The sequence below is a fragment of the Trachurus trachurus genome (genome assembly GCF_905171665.1).
Source record: "Trachurus trachurus genome assembly, chromosome: 16".
Lineage (NCBI taxonomy): Eukaryota > Metazoa > Chordata > Actinopteri > Carangiformes > Carangidae > Trachurus > Trachurus trachurus.
In genome coordinates this window covers 20556740-20573971 of record NC_139902.1, presented here as the reverse complement: position 1 = coordinate 20573971, position 17232 = coordinate 20556740, and the positions used below count along the sequence as shown (strand labels likewise).

At 39.4% G+C, this 17232-nt stretch overlaps 1 protein-coding gene across 2 annotated transcripts in view; it reads right to left on the bottom strand.

Moving 5' to 3' along the window:
• adcy2a (adenylate cyclase 2a) overlaps positions 1–16457 on the bottom strand; it is a gene marked incomplete at its 3' end in the record, with an annotated part of 62697 nt that extends 46240 nt beyond the window's left edge. For both annotated transcript variants that reach the window (XM_083989776.1, XM_083989777.1), the window contains exons 1-2: positions 16215–16457; positions 12010–12207 (exon numbers count right to left, since the gene is read on the bottom strand). In XM_083989776.1, the coding sequence (XP_083845902.1) occupies positions 12010–12207; positions 16215–16442 (426 nt within the window). In that variant the 5' untranslated portion in view covers positions 16443–16457. The remainder of the gene's footprint in view (positions 1–12009; positions 12208–16214) is intronic.
• Between the last annotated feature and the right edge of the window lie 775 nt (positions 16458–17232).

The following is a 17232-nucleotide window of genomic DNA, read 5'->3' as shown; positions in this document are numbered from 1 at the left end:
CAATCTGGTGTATGCAGTCCAATGCAACGAGGAATGCAAAGACCTCTACATTGGAGAAACAAAACAACCACTGCATAAACGCATGGCCCAACACAGGAGAGCGAACTCCTCAGGCCTGGACTCTGCTGTCCATTTACATCTCAAGGAGAAAGCCCACTCCTTTGAGGACAGCAATGTCCAAATCCTAGACAGAGAGGACAGATGGTTTGAAAGAGGAGTTAAAGAAGCCATCTATGTAAAAGTAGAGAAACCATCCCTCAACAGGGGAGGAGGTCTCAGACACCACCTATCTCTAATTTACAATGCTGCCCTTTCATCCCTTCCCAGGAGATTCAACAATCTAGCCTCAAAGAACAACTACTGTTCACAAGTGGCAAGTGACTCCAACGACTGTCGTTATAACAACACAGGGCACTAACGAAGTCGAAACCAACCTTCCATCAAAGACAGTCATTTAAACGACTGTCGTTGGCACTTGGAGCACAAAAGGGAACCAGTGACATGATCATCACCCTTGTGAACGCCCACACAAGAGGTTAAATAGTGAGTCTCCACACCGGACCAGTCCCAGCCTGGTCAGCTGCTACATGAACTGATGAAGCCTCTTGGATGAGAGGTGAAACGTCTTCCTAGACAAATACCAAGTCCAGTTGCTTTCGATTTAACCTCCTTTGAAATACTATGACCTGGGCAAATGAGAATATGCACCGGCTTTAATAAAATACCAGTAATATCTTGATATATTGATAACATGATATATCACTCCAACCACAATCCCCTGCTTGTCTGCCACCGAAGCGCAGCTACAATCTTTACCCAGTAATTGGAATACATCAGAACAAATATCTCTTTCAATAAATGTTACTTTTGTCATCTTAATCAGTTGGATAATTTTGTGATCTTTTTTCTAATTAAACACAATGGGTTTCATTCATGAAACATTAGTAAATCTGTGTGTAGATTTGCACCACACTACTAAAACTCTACTCCAGATTCATGAACGGTGTGGGAAACTCAGATTTGATCGTAAGCACGTGTGTAAGATCATGAATGCCCACCCATCGTACATTAACAGCACCACCCCGTTTTTCAGCTATTAGCATAGATCTCCGCCCATGAATAGCCATATAAGGAGATCCTGACCACCATATAAGGAGTTAGGTGCATCCTGTTCACCTGCGGCCATGACGCAAACAAGGAAAGAGGGAGAGAGAGAAAAAAAAGAGAGATGGGGATCAAAGTCATTTTGGGTGACGTGGAGTCCAGAAAAAATATTTATTTATCTTCTGTTAGTATGGTGGTGGTGTGACTGGGACAGGTAAATCAAAGGTGTGGAGGTAAGTAACTGATGTAGTGAATTAAGTATCCTTGGTTTAAAGAACCATTTAAGAAGTAAAGCCAGAATAGGTCGATATGTAATGGAAAAAAATAAAAATACACATAGCAACCACAGGAGGAGGAGGCTCTTCACAGCCCACCGAGCGTGTATAAACATGTAGCATCACACACTTTACATCGCATCAGCTGCACATTTATGGAATAAAAGTAAACAGTAACAAAGTCAAATTGCTTATTAAAAAATAAGACCTTCTGCCAGCAGCAGGGTTCCTGTGACCTTTCCATTATAGCAGTCCATATCTAAAACTGAGGTGCAGAAGTATCAGTGGCTTTTTTGTTTTTGTTTTTTTTATTATACTCAACATAATGAAGAAATATATATGAAATATTCATAAACACTGTGCAGAACAATAGCAACACCCTCGAGTGACCATGTTTTTTTGCCTTTTCAAATCCTGCAAATCCAGAAAACAGTTTTACACAAAAGTGCAACTGATTGCAGTATTTATACTGCATGACTGATACAGTTAAGCAATTACCACCAAAAAAAAAAAAAAAAACACGCACATAGATATGCCTTCACTGCATGCCTTTTGAATTGAATTAAGTCTTTGTGGCACTCACGAGGATAAATGTAAAATCCTCAAGCTTGTTAAGTATCCAAGGCTCAGAGTCAGCTACCTATTATAACTCATGGACAACAGAGCTTAGTTAACATAGAGCCGAGGAGAAACAGAAAAAAGTCAGTCCCTGTAAGAGAAAAGAATTTAGCTACCACCAATAGTGGCTTATTTCATCGCCAGGTTTCTGCCTTTGTTGTCTGTGGAACAGCAGCATTGATGAGACCTTCTATAATCATTCAAGCCCACCACTTGTCAAGATCAGTAACCTCTGATTTCCCCTGACCATGGAAAAAGGCACATCATGAGAAGCCAGTACACAGTATCCTGCTTCTTGATGTCAACTTGAATATATAACTAGACTGTATTGATTTGTCTCATTTCCCGTGTTGACATTGTGCCACCAGTTTCTCTCCTTACTCACAGCACAACTAGTATAACCCCCAAACTGTGCAGACCCTCAGCCCAATCTTTGCAACAGCTGCCTCATTATCGTAATCAGTGGATTTCATCGTTATAGATCTGCAGTCTGGCATTTCTATTTCCCTTCTATTTAAGCTGCTATTCCTTCTGTAGGCTATGACAGAAAATATTACTTTGAGCATCCAGAAACAATTGTTTTTTAAAAGCAAAGGTGGTGCACAGATTTTAGTCCAACAAAAATGGCATTAAACTGGTGCTTGCACCTTTATATGAAACATAATAAGTTGAGGACTTGAGGGGTTTGAACTCTCAGTAAAGAAAATAGGCAATATACCATACAGTTTGATTCATTTGGTCTCTTGTTTCTTCATGCTGGTTTCTGAAGAATACCAGTTGCATAACCACAACCCAGGAAACAAGTGATTCCAATCTCTGTGTGCCCAATTAAAGCTTGGTCGGGCCATGGTGTAGTCTTATTTTATTCTCATGTCATAGCTCACTAATACTGAGAACAAACTGAGAAGAGGCTGCAGGAATAGGAAAGTAGGAAAACGTGGTAGGAATCCAATTGTAAAACGTTTTACAACTGGAAATGTTTTACTTTTTTCTTTTTACTTTTATCTGGTAAAACGACAAGACTAAGCACAGCGGTGGAGTGGCGTGTCATATGACCAGCAGAGCTGAGAGATGGTGAAAACAGCATCATACAGATGGTGAGAGAAAGAGACTACAGTGGCTGCAGTGATCCTGATTTGAGTAGAACTTCCTTTCTTCACTGGTGTCAGTGTTTTTAGAGTGTAGCAAAAATAAAGGAGCAGCAAATCTGGTCAAATCCCTACAATAAGAACAGTCTAGATATAAATATATTTGTTCTAGAGCAAAATACATCTAAAATTTGGAAATAAAGAGATTTAAGTTTCAAATTAAAACAAAACTAACAGGTCACAGCCATTCTACAACCATCAGAGGGATAACAAAGGATGGACATACAACTTAGCACACAAGATGCTAATTGCTGGTAAATATCATCTAGCAAGGTAACATAATATGCTTATAGTCCAAAAGCCTTTTTTCTAAATGACTGCTCTGAAATCTAATGCTGCTAACTCAATCATGAAACTGTATCAAGGATAATGGAGAGGCTGCTGGGGAAGAGACACCTGCTTAGTTATCTGACAGTACATACTTAATACTTGACACGGTAATAAAAACAGTTAGGGGCTTCCGTCATTGTGGTTAATGCAAGCTCATAAGGACCCTCCGCCTGACAATTAAGTGGACAAGGCTTTTTGTGGTCCATCAAGGTACATTCAACTCTGCCTCTGTCCATGAATCAATTTCTTGATAATGACACTAAGGGGGGTTTACAAAACAAATTATATAGATGGAGTGTCCGATTACATCAGGCTTTTAGTCTACAGTCTGTGACAAAGATTAGTTTATAGGCTAGATTTACAATGTAGAGTCTGCGTGTATGTGAGCATGTACTGTGAGTGTCAGCCTGTACAATGAGATGAAAAGAGCATCTCTACCTTTTTTTTTGGATTTAATGGGAGACTAAATCAAAGTAAAAAGACAGGTTTATAGCCGAGACTGGAATTAAATGAAGTAGATAAGAAATTGCTCAGTTTGTAATTTCTACAACCTGCAGGTTGTCTTTGATCCCTGAGATAAAGAACAATGTTTAGCTGAAAAATTACATATTTTCCCTCCATTTTCCAGGAGTCAACCTGCTTTAAGAAAAGGATTCATCCTTTATAAATGTTATCCTGTATCTCTCCTCGTCTCTTTCTGCCTCCCTCTCTTATCACCCTTGTATTTTTTCTATCAGTAGGCTCTGTCCTACTTTTGCCATTTACCCTTTTTACTATTTTAGACTGGCAGGCCTTTTCCTTCATCCCCGACTCTTTTCCCCACCTCTGCCTGAAAGGCTAATGAGGCTGGCTGTGTACTCACAAAGGAGTGTGTGTGAGTGCCTGTGCATGTGTGTGACGAGAGACAGTGAGGGAATCAAGAGAGACAGAGAGAAGGAAGGGAGGAGGAGGGGGGAGGGTCCAGACATCTTTCAGTGAGAGGTAGAGACTGGTCCACACAGATAAGCCCTTCTCCTTGCCGTCCGCAAAGAGAGAGGGCTTTGTGGGGAGAAGATAAGCATCCATTTGATTTCAGGTTTGAAAAAGGAAAGTATACTGTATACAAACCAACTTTAGCAGAGTGGTTATAGTGAGACAACACAGCAGAGGGAAAATTCTGAGCCTCTATGCTATTTCTTTTATCTGACAGTGTACTGTACTCACACAGTGGAGTTTGCTCTGTAACTACGATACCTCTTGTTCTCTTATTGTCTCTCTTTGAGGTTGTCAACACAAATAATATGGTTATTTTGACAGCTATCTATCAGCTCTATGTGGGGAAGCTGCTTCATGCCACAAGAGTTTAAAAAAAAACATACGGTAAGAAATCACTAGTTTTCCATTGGCTTTCTCCAAATCATTGTAAAATATTTTCAATTACAATTGCCATCTGGACACAAGTTGTTTGGATAAGCGCCACAAATAATGTTATGTCCTGCTTTGACTAACGATTGACATACGATTCATCTAGTTTTGTTTTCAGACACTTTTTTATCCAAGTATAGCAATAGCTTCCATGTAAAAACAACTACAGCTGTTCTGGCAATCATGAATAACAACAGAAAATGTGTCCTGTTAGAAGCTATAAAGAATGCACATGAGTATTTTGAAGATAGGTTTAGGAGATAAAAGGGAACATTTAAAGACAACGTATTAAAGCAGTGACAGTACTGAGCCTCCACATCACAATGCATAGCACTGTCCTACGACCTACTTAAAGCCAAGGGAATGTTATACTTGGTCCCATTTGGTCCATTACTTTGATCAGCATATTTTGAATGATATAAAAAGCTTATTACCTACTTTTGGTGCATTTTGTTGTCATTTTAGGTCAACCATGTGTCCAACATGTTTTTTTTAAAGATGCCTTGTGTGCTAATTGGTACTAAATTAGATGGTGTTCCTAACCAGTAATAGCCAGGGGTCATTATCACGGCAAATTTAACATGGCTGTAACAAAAACAAGACAGACAAGAATACATACAAGAATTTTCTTGTGAAAAAAAAAAATAACACATACAATGAAAGCTAATTAAAAGATGCTGGAGATTTTAAAAGATTGTACATCGGCCATCAAAAACATACTGTATGTTGACACCTGACAGAAGAATAGTAATACAAATGAAACTGACTGGTGGGTTATAGACAAAAATGAATGGTAGTAGAAAAGAACTGTATATGGTATAGTCTATGGGTGTAGAATATTTCAAATAAATATCCAATGTAGACCTTATAGAATAGACCAATCTCTCATCTACAAAAACAACAAATACATAAATCTGCTGTAGGAGAAACGTGATTATTCAGGGGTGCAAACTTGTCACCTTTCGGCGAAATTCGCCGTTTTGGATCCCAAATTGGTCATTTGTGTGATTCGTGTAAATCCGCAATAAAAAAAATTTGAGGGGGGGGGGGGGGGGTCCGGCCAGGCGAGCCGAGCCGAGCCGATGCACCTGTCTCTTTAAGGCGCATGCACCTTATCTGGATGACAACGAGTGGTGGCAGCGCTCCTCTTCTGTCCAGCAATACACACCTGAAGCTTCACTTTTAATACAGACTAACTAACGCGACTTTTTGAGCATGGTATGGGACCGCGTGTGTGTGATGATCGCGATCGCGGCCAATTAGCGATTAGCGCGTTTAGCATTTATTAGCTCCAGTGAGGAGGGTCTGGCGAGCGAGACTAGCTCCAGTGCGACCTGTGCAGCAGCAGCAGGAGGAGGAGAGAGGAGAGAGGGGGTTGACTGACTGTGGCAGGACACCTCTGCCTCTGTTTCACTTTATGTTGCTGGTAAATAATGTGGTTGTAAAAGTAGTAGGCTAAAGTTAAATTATTTTGTATGCACTAATTAAAGGGGCAGAGCTTTAAGAGACATTTTAGCTTTTATATTTTATAAGATATATTTTTTGTAAGAACCACAATTAATAAATATAGGTTATATATTTCAGTGAATATCTAATTGTTCTTAGCATTTGTTAGATAACTTTCTTTGCCCAATAAATTAAAACATGTTGGAACTATCAATGTCTCCTCTCTTGCCGCCAGAATCTCACCAACTTTTAACCTCAGACTGTCACAATGATGGATCAGATGTCAGACTGCCTCATTCTTTCAGTTTTAACCTGAATATACAAGACATGATTGATTTTCCCAACGATCAAAGTATAAGAAACCGAACCGAAAACCATGACCACAAAACCGTGAACCGAACCGTTTGCTTGAACATCTTTTAAATACGTATTGCCGCTTAATATGTTTTACGTAGCCTATGGCATTTTTAAGCTTCATGTGTGTTATTGGACAGAAAGAGCAGCGCTACCTCGGAGCATAGCCTACGTAGCCTACAGAAAACACATTTACATCAATAAATAAATGTTTCACAATGAACCAATCAGTCTGTATTAAATTTTATTTAGTTTGAAGGCAAGGTTTGCAAGGTTCATCTGATGGACATCAAGGGACAGATTCTCCAAGTTTTGCACAGCTTTTGCTCATGCTAAACCTGCACAGGCTGAAGACCCTCTTCACGTGTTTCAAAACCAAACACAGAGAGACAAATTGTGCAGGTTTAACAGGAGCAAAAGCTGTGCAAACCTGAGTAAATCTGGACCCTAGTCTCATGCTAAAATTGACTGTAAATTCACCTTTAAAGTTGGTTTTTTAAAAAAAATCCCCGGGGGAGCATGCCCCCGGACCCCCCCGGGGGGTCGGTATCTTGTCACCTTTTTTACCCCTGATGAGTTTGCACCCCTGTTATTACATCCTGCATCACAAACCACCATCATAAATGAAAGATGAGGTTTTCAACAGTTTTTAAGAACCTCAGCACATTTCCTCAATTCATTTTCTTTTGCTTTGTATCCATGCCTGCTCTTCATCTCACACCCTAAAAACAACGTTGGGAGCTGAGTGTAGCTAATTTGAAAAAGTCCTTGATGGGAATCTCAACATAGATTTTTATGATCTCTTGATTATTTAACCAAATTCTGTTTCTGACATTAAAATTTGCTGTGCCACTTCAGCGTTGGTGCGCAGTCAAAACCAAAAGCATCACAAGAGAAGCTGTGTGTGCCCTTGCAAAATGGATAATGGTAATGGGATGTTCATTTAATGAAACATATTTTACCATCCACTTCTGTCTCATGACCTACCACAAAGCATGTTGTATGGTTTTTCCATCAGTATCAACATAAAAGAAATAAAAGATACAGAGATCCAAAGATCTTATCAATCAATTCATCTTCTGTCTCCATTTCATCTCCATCTTTCATTTTACTTATCCACATTGCCACAAAGTTTTCCATTTAGCCTTACAAGTCATTCCATTATCACTGCTGTCTGTCTTTTCCCCTTGGTACTATTGCAGGAAACATTTTCATCAACAGCAACATTGTATGAAAGACGTGGGACAGAAAGCAATCACCCATAAAGCTACAGTATACATGACAGGTGAGGCGGTGGGAGGGCATGAAGCCCTCGCTTGTTTCATTCCTGACTTCTCATTGCTGGAGCTCCTCGCTACAGAACAGAGTGCATTTAATTAACTCAGACTTTTACTTTGCCTCCCTTCATTTCTTTTCTCAAGCAACCATCCACTTAGCAACACCAGGGTGGCCACAGATTCTAAGACATGGTTATTAATATAATTGGCTGATAAGCAAATACTCAGCATGCTCCAAGTCGAGGGTTACGAGTGGAGGCACTTACACAATATAGAGGACATACCATCAAATCCTACTTCAGACCGACCTCAAACACTGTTTTTGAATATAATTCTGTTGAAACTCTTAGCAAACTATAAACTCCTGCAACTCTTGTAGGGCATAATTAATTTGATGATTTTGTCTGGATAAATTTTCAATTATCAACATTACTATTGTAATTTTTTAAAGGTAGGGTTGGGGATCTTATTCTTTTTACTAAATTACTTGGAATCCTCTTCACACCCCGATTGTAACCAAGTAATTTAATACCTTTTCACAGAAATGAAAAAAGTCAGTCACCTGTGGAACAAACAAGCCTGGAAAAACACCATCCAATCCTCTTGAATGCTACGTTCAAGATTGGATCATGATGTGTCAAACTGCCATCTGTCCCTCCTCTATGCGTACTGCTCTTTGTGCACTAATCACATGCATGCGAGTCTTCAATAAGTTTGCCACGGGAAAAGACAACGCAAGTGACACAATGTACCACTGTATGCCGTTACGTGCAGCGGCTGTCGTCCGTCTGCCGTCTGCCAAATTTCACATGAATGAATATGAAAATATGATTGAGTTGCTTGTGATATACAACGACAACGCTAGATGGGAGTAATTCCTACACAATGTACCTTTAAATATCACTTACTTCACTTTGTTTAAAAAAAAATTAAAAATCGTAGCTTATAAGAACTGGCTCATACTTAGCTTTGTTCTTTAAATATGAATCAAAATATTGAGAGCAGACACAAATGTGTCAACCTCATAGGTTGAGAATTGTATTTTGTGAGTTCAAATAATTTATTTTTTAAATAATTTAGTTTCTTAATTACAAAAAGGGATATCTCCAGCAACTCTACATGGCCAGCCAATGGTAACTGACTGAGAGCAGAAATGACTGTGTAACTCTGTTAGATTAACCTAGCAACAACAAAAAAGATAGACAACTAAAAGACAAAAACATTTTTAATCACTTGAAAGTGTGATCATAACATGCCCTCAAAGCCTGAGATATGAGAAACTATTCCTTTTAGTGTAGTCATCAGTGTAGATATATATATATATACACATATACATACACATACACATACACATACACACAATATATATTATTTAAAGCTTTTCATAACTGGAGGCATAAAGAAATGTGACTTACATTATGGCACTCCTATCTGGAGAGCCTCTCTGGTCTCCCTGGGAGTAAATTAAATAAAAGTATACTGAACGTACTGTATACTAAGGTGGAACGAGGGTTAATGAGTCATTTCAAGATTTATAATATGGCAGCAAGCCCCTATAACACCATGCCAGTCAACAATACTGTCCCTTTAGATAAGTGTTGATACTGTATAACATGGCTAAGATGCAGCAGTCAGAGAGCAATAATGGCACAATTGCCTGAAAATTCCAGTACGCAGACGAATGGAAATGATAAGATAATGTATGAATCAGGGCAGCTTTAGCTACCTCTTTTTGACAGACTTGTTCTTACAGACATGTTTCTTGCCAAGCACTGTCAAATGAGTATAGCTTTTACATGATGAAGATCTAATGTACTATGCGATTTTCAATGAGCCAGACTGAAAAATGCATAAGTCTGTAGCTATGAAACTGCTGTTTGTTCGTCTTGCCACATTTAACTGCAGATCTAATGTTGCTATTGGTTCAATACACATGCAATACAGCTACCATGTATACAGCACCTGAAATTGTTGAATGTGTTCATACGTTAACTATGACTACATGTAATAGGTAATTTCTAATACAGTTTACTGAAAAATATAATCAAATTTCCCCTGTGTGCTTGCAAAAACAGTCCATAAAAACTTAATGGTCAAACTGGTAAGTCAAAGGCATTTTTATGCATTCTGACTCATATGCTGCAGCATGGTATTGAGAGGATCTCATGGGACATTATCAACCTACACTGGTGCCCCAAGAAGCTTGAGAAATGCATGGACAAAAATAATGTATTGATTTTCAGAAGCTGATTTACATCTACCAGGCTTTCCTTACAGCAGCTGTCTGCACTTTGTAATCAATATACAATATATATCAATGCAGTATACATCATAATCAATATTCATGATCTGTTAGTGGATCCTCAAATCAATACTACTTTATGTTACTGCATTTGTGCATTTAGGATGACTGTGTGAAGTTGTAAACCTTCAATTCTAGCAGGAGGTAAATTGGTGATAACAAGTAGTTCAAGTTCATGTCAAGTGATTTATCAACATATGTTTAAATATAAAGAGTGTTTACTCAATTTTGTTATTTATTTGCTTAATGCAATGAACGCACTTTACTCTCATCTACTTATACCGAGTAAAGGCATAAAGGGAAAACGACACGAAATGTCAGGCAGCACTCAATCGTGTGTCTATACAAAACTTAAAAGACAGTCAGTTTTAGAATGTAGGGCAGAAATCACAAGAGATTAAATAAAAGCTTAAGGAGATTTTTCGAAACCAACCGAATCCCTCAGTCTTCTCTCTCATTCATCCATGTCATTTAAATAAAGTCCACGCTCTCTCATCACAACAAAAAGTCACATTTGGTCTGCAGAGCTGCATGTGTTTAAGTATTATATAATAATAATAATAATAATAATAATAATAATAATAATAATAATAATAATAATAATAATAATAATAATAATAATAATAATAATAATAGCAATAGCTGGTTGCGATTTAAGGTTCCCTTAAAGCAGAAGTGAGTGATATATTTGTGTTAATATAAGTCTTAAATAGTTATATCTTCCGACAGCAATCACTTACATAGAGTGTTTGGACTGAAACACGGGTCTCTCAGTCCCTCTGCTCTGCTCTGAGCCGAAGAGAAAACATTTATCGTATCCTACAGTTTTTATCCAATGAGGAGAGAGAACGGCATGCAGGGCTGTGTGTGCAGCCAAGGAACGCCGTGAATGTGGTGACGTAGCGACGAGGACTGTTATGGTGCGTTCAAGGAAACTCGTATTTTTCCGACCGTGAAGTGGTACCAGTTCGATCTGGTACGAGTTCACCGGTCGGAAGTTACGAGTGGCCGTTATAGTGACTTTCACCGGTAAAACAGGTCGGAAAAACACGAGTGGGTTGCCTGGAACGCTACAAAGTCGTAAGTTGTGACTTGAAGCTGTAATTTACGATTTCAAAAGCCTGCCTGGAACGCAGCATTAGCGAAAACGACCGGATCACTCACTTCTGAGGACAGAGTTAGGGATAAGGACCCTCTCCTTTGGGCCTTGGTCTTGGAATGACCTGCAAGTCAGGATGAGGATGGGATCTCTAATCCCTCTTTCTGGCTTTAAACAATCTCTCTCTGAACTATTAGTCACCAGTTGCACCTGTGACTCTTAGCTTTCAAATGTTTTGTAATGCTGCTCTTCCTGACCAGGACATCCTTGGAAAGGAGATTGTTAAATCTCAATGGATCCTTCCTGGATAAATAAAGGTTAAAAAAAAAAAAAGTATTAAATAGAAACCAAGTGACTGAAGTCACTGGGCCTTTTAACGACAAAAATCTAATCAGTTCATACTTGTGTCCAACTGGGCGTTTTCTGGAAAAAAAAATTAAAATTCCCTTGAGGTGTTTTATGCTGTTTTCTTGTGGTAATCACAGAAATGTTACTAATGAAGTTAACTTAAAATGTTGTATTGGCTTTTTCTTGAGCTACTAAATTTATCTTACAGTTAACCATAATACAAGAGAAACACATCAAATAAAACACAATGTTCCACATGTTTGTCTAGAGCAAATAAATTCACCACAAAATACATTTGTCCTACCTGATCCCATGGACAGACGATTCCACCAGAAAACATAAAAAGGTAGCCCATGGCAACCAAGCACGCCCAGATGACCAGAGAGAAAACACGTAGAAGCTTCTTGAAGATGGACTCAATGCAGACAAGTACAAACACTGCCAGGAAGATAGCCAGTGCCGTGGGCACAGTGATTACAAAGGCCACATGGTCCTCTACGTTCTGAAAAACAAGAGGATATAAAAAACAGAGCACAAGTGAGACAGTGAAACAAATGGATGGGCAATTTAAGAGATAGAATGATACATGTCATTTATGAGAAAAAAGAAGAAGAACTAGGTGGAAGGAAAACTAAGTTTGCCTAAAAAAGATAAAATGACATTCATTACATCATTCTGAGGGGGCATAAGAGACACTCTCCTTGCTCTGTCATTCCTCTTCACTGTTGTGAAAATATAAACAAAAAAGGCAGAGATGTGACACACCCAGAGACAGTTTTAAAGGCAACACAGTGTCACTAAGATAAACCAAGAGTGATAAGGTGAAACAAATTTCCTTCAACTCTGTGTATCCTTTAATTTCATTTTAACTAACTAGTTATCAACTAGATATCAAATACCATATCACGACATAATGTAATGAAATCATCAAGTCAGCTTAAGAATCTCTCAGGTTTATGTACCAAAACCTAGATTTTAGTCAACTTAAGTCTGTCAGGAATTTGCGGCTACTCAGTTTGAAAATCTAGATATTGATGTTGATTTAACAACCAGAGACAAATGTTGGTTAGAATGCTTTATCAGCCACCCAACCTCTGTTCAATGAAGCACACTTGTAAGACCTGTCATAAAGCACAGAAAGCATGCTGTGTGTGCATACACATTGTGTGGGCCTGGAGTTACTTCTCCAACCTGAGTGTAACTTGCTAGAATAAAGCTGTAGGCAGCTTAACCAGTCATCCCCGGGGGAGAAGAAATACCGCCCATTCTGTGAGCAAGGAGTGGCACATTCAAAATACAGTGAAATCGATGTAAAGGGAGCATTACATTTACCTCTTGCATTTATGTATTGAATTGAATCTTGGTCTCCTATCCTATTGGACAAATCTGTCACTTTAAAAGTCCCTATACAGAAACCTCTATTTGTGTGTACATTTTCATGGTAAACACTGAAATATTAAATTTCACAGTTTCAAAAAAGGCACTTTTAGTATAGTTTCTCTGCTTTGAATGTCTATACCCAATAACTTAGTTCACACCTTTTCAACAGGATCTAAGACACAGACACATCAAAAGAATGCAGCTCTATAAAATCAAACTAACTTGAAGCGACAGAGCACAACCATACTGTATGTTAAATCGTCAAGTATAAACAAGACATTAGAGTTAAACAGTTATTATTCAAATATAGTTCAGTGTACAAACCAAGTATCCATCCCATTTTTAATACTGCGGACGTGAAACCTTTATACTGAACTTATGGAGTAAGGGAAAAAACCCTAAAAAGCCCCCAGTGTTAACCAGTAGGAAAATTGAAGCCAAGCCACATTCATAATGGATTTGCTGCTGCCTTTCTGAAACACACTTAGATCTGAAAGTTCTAATAAAAATTTCAGGAGTTTCTTAAAGGTGGGTGTAGAAGGATAGCACAGTGAAATGAGTCGTTTCTCCTGCATGGCCTTTGCCAGGCTTCATCCCATAAATGCTTTTCCAGGCGTGTGACAGGGGAGTGAAGAGGGCAGATGTCTCACATCTTCATTACCACATTTGAATCATTTGGAAAGGAAATCTGTGAAATACACCAACAGTGTGTTGTGTCATATTGTAATTGGGTGAACACCCATTCAACTTTTACTTTAAAACCTAGGCTTAGGCTAGTAATGTGCTGACTTCTGCTCATTAAAGAAGTCCTCACTGCACAATGGCACCATTTCCCCATCCATGGAGACATAGCTTTGTCTAGTTTCCCATTAAATTTTGATATTTAAAAGCTTCAAATATCCAGTGTACGTCACCACCACACTACATTAAAATACCAAAATCATCATCAAGTGATTATTTTTCTCTTTTTAATCCGTCACACAAGTTAAAGTGGAATGATGTGTTAATCTTCTATCTTTTGCAGGCACAAATTCTCATTGTTTTCAAATGTGACCTTCCATTCTGTTTGTTCTTTTGGTCAGTCTGTCTACAGTGCTCCACATTGCACATCTCCCAATCTTTTTTCCATCTCTCCCTTTCTCCTTTAGCCCCCCACCCCCACCTTCTCTCAGTGTCGTTCTCATGCGCACAGTCAATGCACTGGGACAGGAGAGGATGTGTGCGCCTGCAGAGAGCCACAGAGAGTTTGTCTCGCCCAGAGCAGAGCTCCAAAACAGCACAGGATTTAGGTCAGCCAGTGAGCAGAATGAAGGGATGATAGGATACAAATAAAAGAGACAGACAGATATATGAGGACGTGAGAGATGACACAGGCACTAGAATGGAGTGAAATAAGGGCGGATTGAGAAAAAAAAAGTAAGTAAGCTGTAAAGGTCATGTCTATATAGTACAGGGAGCCAAAAGAGGATGGAGAAGAGACAGACAGAGCAGTGGCTGGACAAGAAAAGACACTGGCTGAGAGGCTTGGGCTTACTGTGCTTAATGCTTGTTATTGAGAGCCCATGAAAGCACTTTAATCAAAAAGTGCAAAATTATGTTAAAAGTCTCTTTGTAGAGTTGTCTGATCATAAGGAAATATTTTTTTTAAAACTTGTGATGCCTCTTTTTGGGTCAAGAGTATCTATGTTTGTAACACTGCTTTATGTTTTAGCTGTTGGTTAAATTGTACTTTCACACTACTATCACAGCTTTATCAGAAATTCAGCCAAGTGGATCAAATTAAATAATAAATAAAGTAATTCATGGGTGCACACACCAGCTGTAGCTAATGAAATTACGTAAAATAACAATGCATGATTGCCGGATTAAATGTGATTTTTCTAAAGACAGTGATTTCCTCACATCTTTTCGAGAAGGGATTACATTTGTTGACTAATTAGGCATTTAGTCATTGTCTTTGTCTTGCATGATTAGCCTTCATGGAAATGGATTTGCTGGCTCCCCAACCACTGATGTTATTCGTCATCCTCTGCTTATAATGTACGCCTGAGAGCATGAAAACAACTTTTCCATGTAAGGTAACTTTTCATTCTGGTTTCATCAGATTTGTATTTTTAGCTGCAATCCAAACGTGTTTACATCAGTTCATTAGGTTCTGATTGGCATTGTTGGATGCAGTGTGAGGTGTTGTCTCTCTCAGTGTGTTTTAGAATACACCCTATTTATGGCAGACTCAGCAGAGACAGAATGGGAGAGGCACTCTCAACGTTATAATGTCATTAAGATATAATTAGGCAATTGGATCATCCTTTAAAACATCAACTATTAGATTGTGTTAAAGCATAATGCTCTTTTTTAAACACATGATCAGAATCAGAGCAGGTTCTTGATAGGAAAATCCGAATTAGACGAAATGCACAAACAGTGTCTGGCTGCTTTTAAGATCAGAATATCTTTTTATTTCACAGAGTGCCTTAACTCTACCCCATTGAATTTTTCAGGCTTAAAAAGCAAAGATAATCCTGTCAAAATAGTGACAGGGGGAAACAGATCTCCTTTCTGTAGTTCAGTCAACCATGAGCCCAGACAATAACTAAGCCCCTTATTCTCCCCTCACTTTTATCTCACCCTTCTCCTCACATTAGTGCTGCCATGAGGACAGCATGCTGAGAGTGTGTGCATGTGCATGTGCATATGCATGCATATAGGTGTTGCTAAAGCATATTTGTGCCTTTTTGTGTGTATGTGAGTCGATGAGAAAGGGGGGACCTCGTAATAACAAGGAAGTTGCGCGTGTCTGCTCACACATATATGTGCACTATTGACGAGCCATTAGTGAGACTCTAATTCTATTCATGCTTGTAGAATGCGAGAGCCTGCAGTGTGTGTGTGTGTGTGTGTTATGTATCCCATGTGTGTGCCCCCATGTGCCTAATGTCCATTGTGTTTAAAGATTGATATGATTTTTTCCACACATACCTTTATGGTCATTTACAATCAATGCAGAGCCATATTGAACATATCTTGTCATATAAAGCCAGATGTTTTAATGGTCCTGGAAATTTAGTTGTACTTCTTCAATATGCATAATGCATGTGTGTATGGACATACTGTGAATGGGCAGCTTACCAGTCCTGAAGCAAAAAACACAGTCAGCAGAGCCAGGCAGGCTCCCATCACTATGAGGAGCAGAAACACAATTAGTGGATGCTGCTGGCTCATACAATAGTAGGACTCATACAGCCAGTCCGGGGACCTGTTCCTCCTCTCCTGACCTCCTCCTCCTCCTTTATCCCCTTCAGACTCCCCTGTCCTGTCCAGGAGATAACGCTTCCTTCTTATTGCCTCTTGCCACATGGATCTCGGAGCCAAGAAGGAGGAAGAGGAGGGAGGGACACCAGAGGAGGTGGTCACTGCTGAGGTATTAGTAGTTTCCACCACAGATGAGGAGCAGTTGCTCTGCTCCGCTCTCCTGCTGTTGTTCCTGTTGGGGACCTTAGTGTGAGAGCTCCTGACGTCCAGAGTATCCTTCGTTTCCCCCTCCACTTCCTCTCTTAAGTCCTTCAGGCGGAGACAACTGAAAGCTGAGGCTGAGTCAGAGGCAGCATGTGCTGGCCGGAGAGGTGGCAAGAACACACCAAGGGTAGAGCGCAGCATCCTCCTCTTTCTCCTCCTGCCAACATGTTGAAGCGGGAAATGAAGGGGAGTGCAGAGACTGAGTGCTCTTTAGAGTGAGAGAGAAAAGTGGGAGGGAAGTGAAGGAAAAAAGGGGAGGGAGATCGGGCTTAGGGGGAGGGGAGGAGGAGGGAAGAGAAGGTGCAGCGGCAGGGAGAAGTCAGCAAGAATGAAAAGAAAACAAAAGTGGGGAAATTACTGACATGACATTTATGCAGTACGCAGCACATTATGTTAATGCCATGTAAATATTTGATCTAAGAAACAGCAAAACAGAAGTTGGTGGTAAAAAAAACAAAACAATGAATGAGCTTCAGCTTAACTCAGGCTCCCAAATTTGCAGGTCAATTTTAGATTTTTTTTTTCTGAGATGAAATAACAAAATGCATCATCACCCCCCCCCCCCCCCCCCTCCCTCCCTACACTGAATCAGGGTGGTGGACATGGTGCATGACACCAACCTTTTGTATGA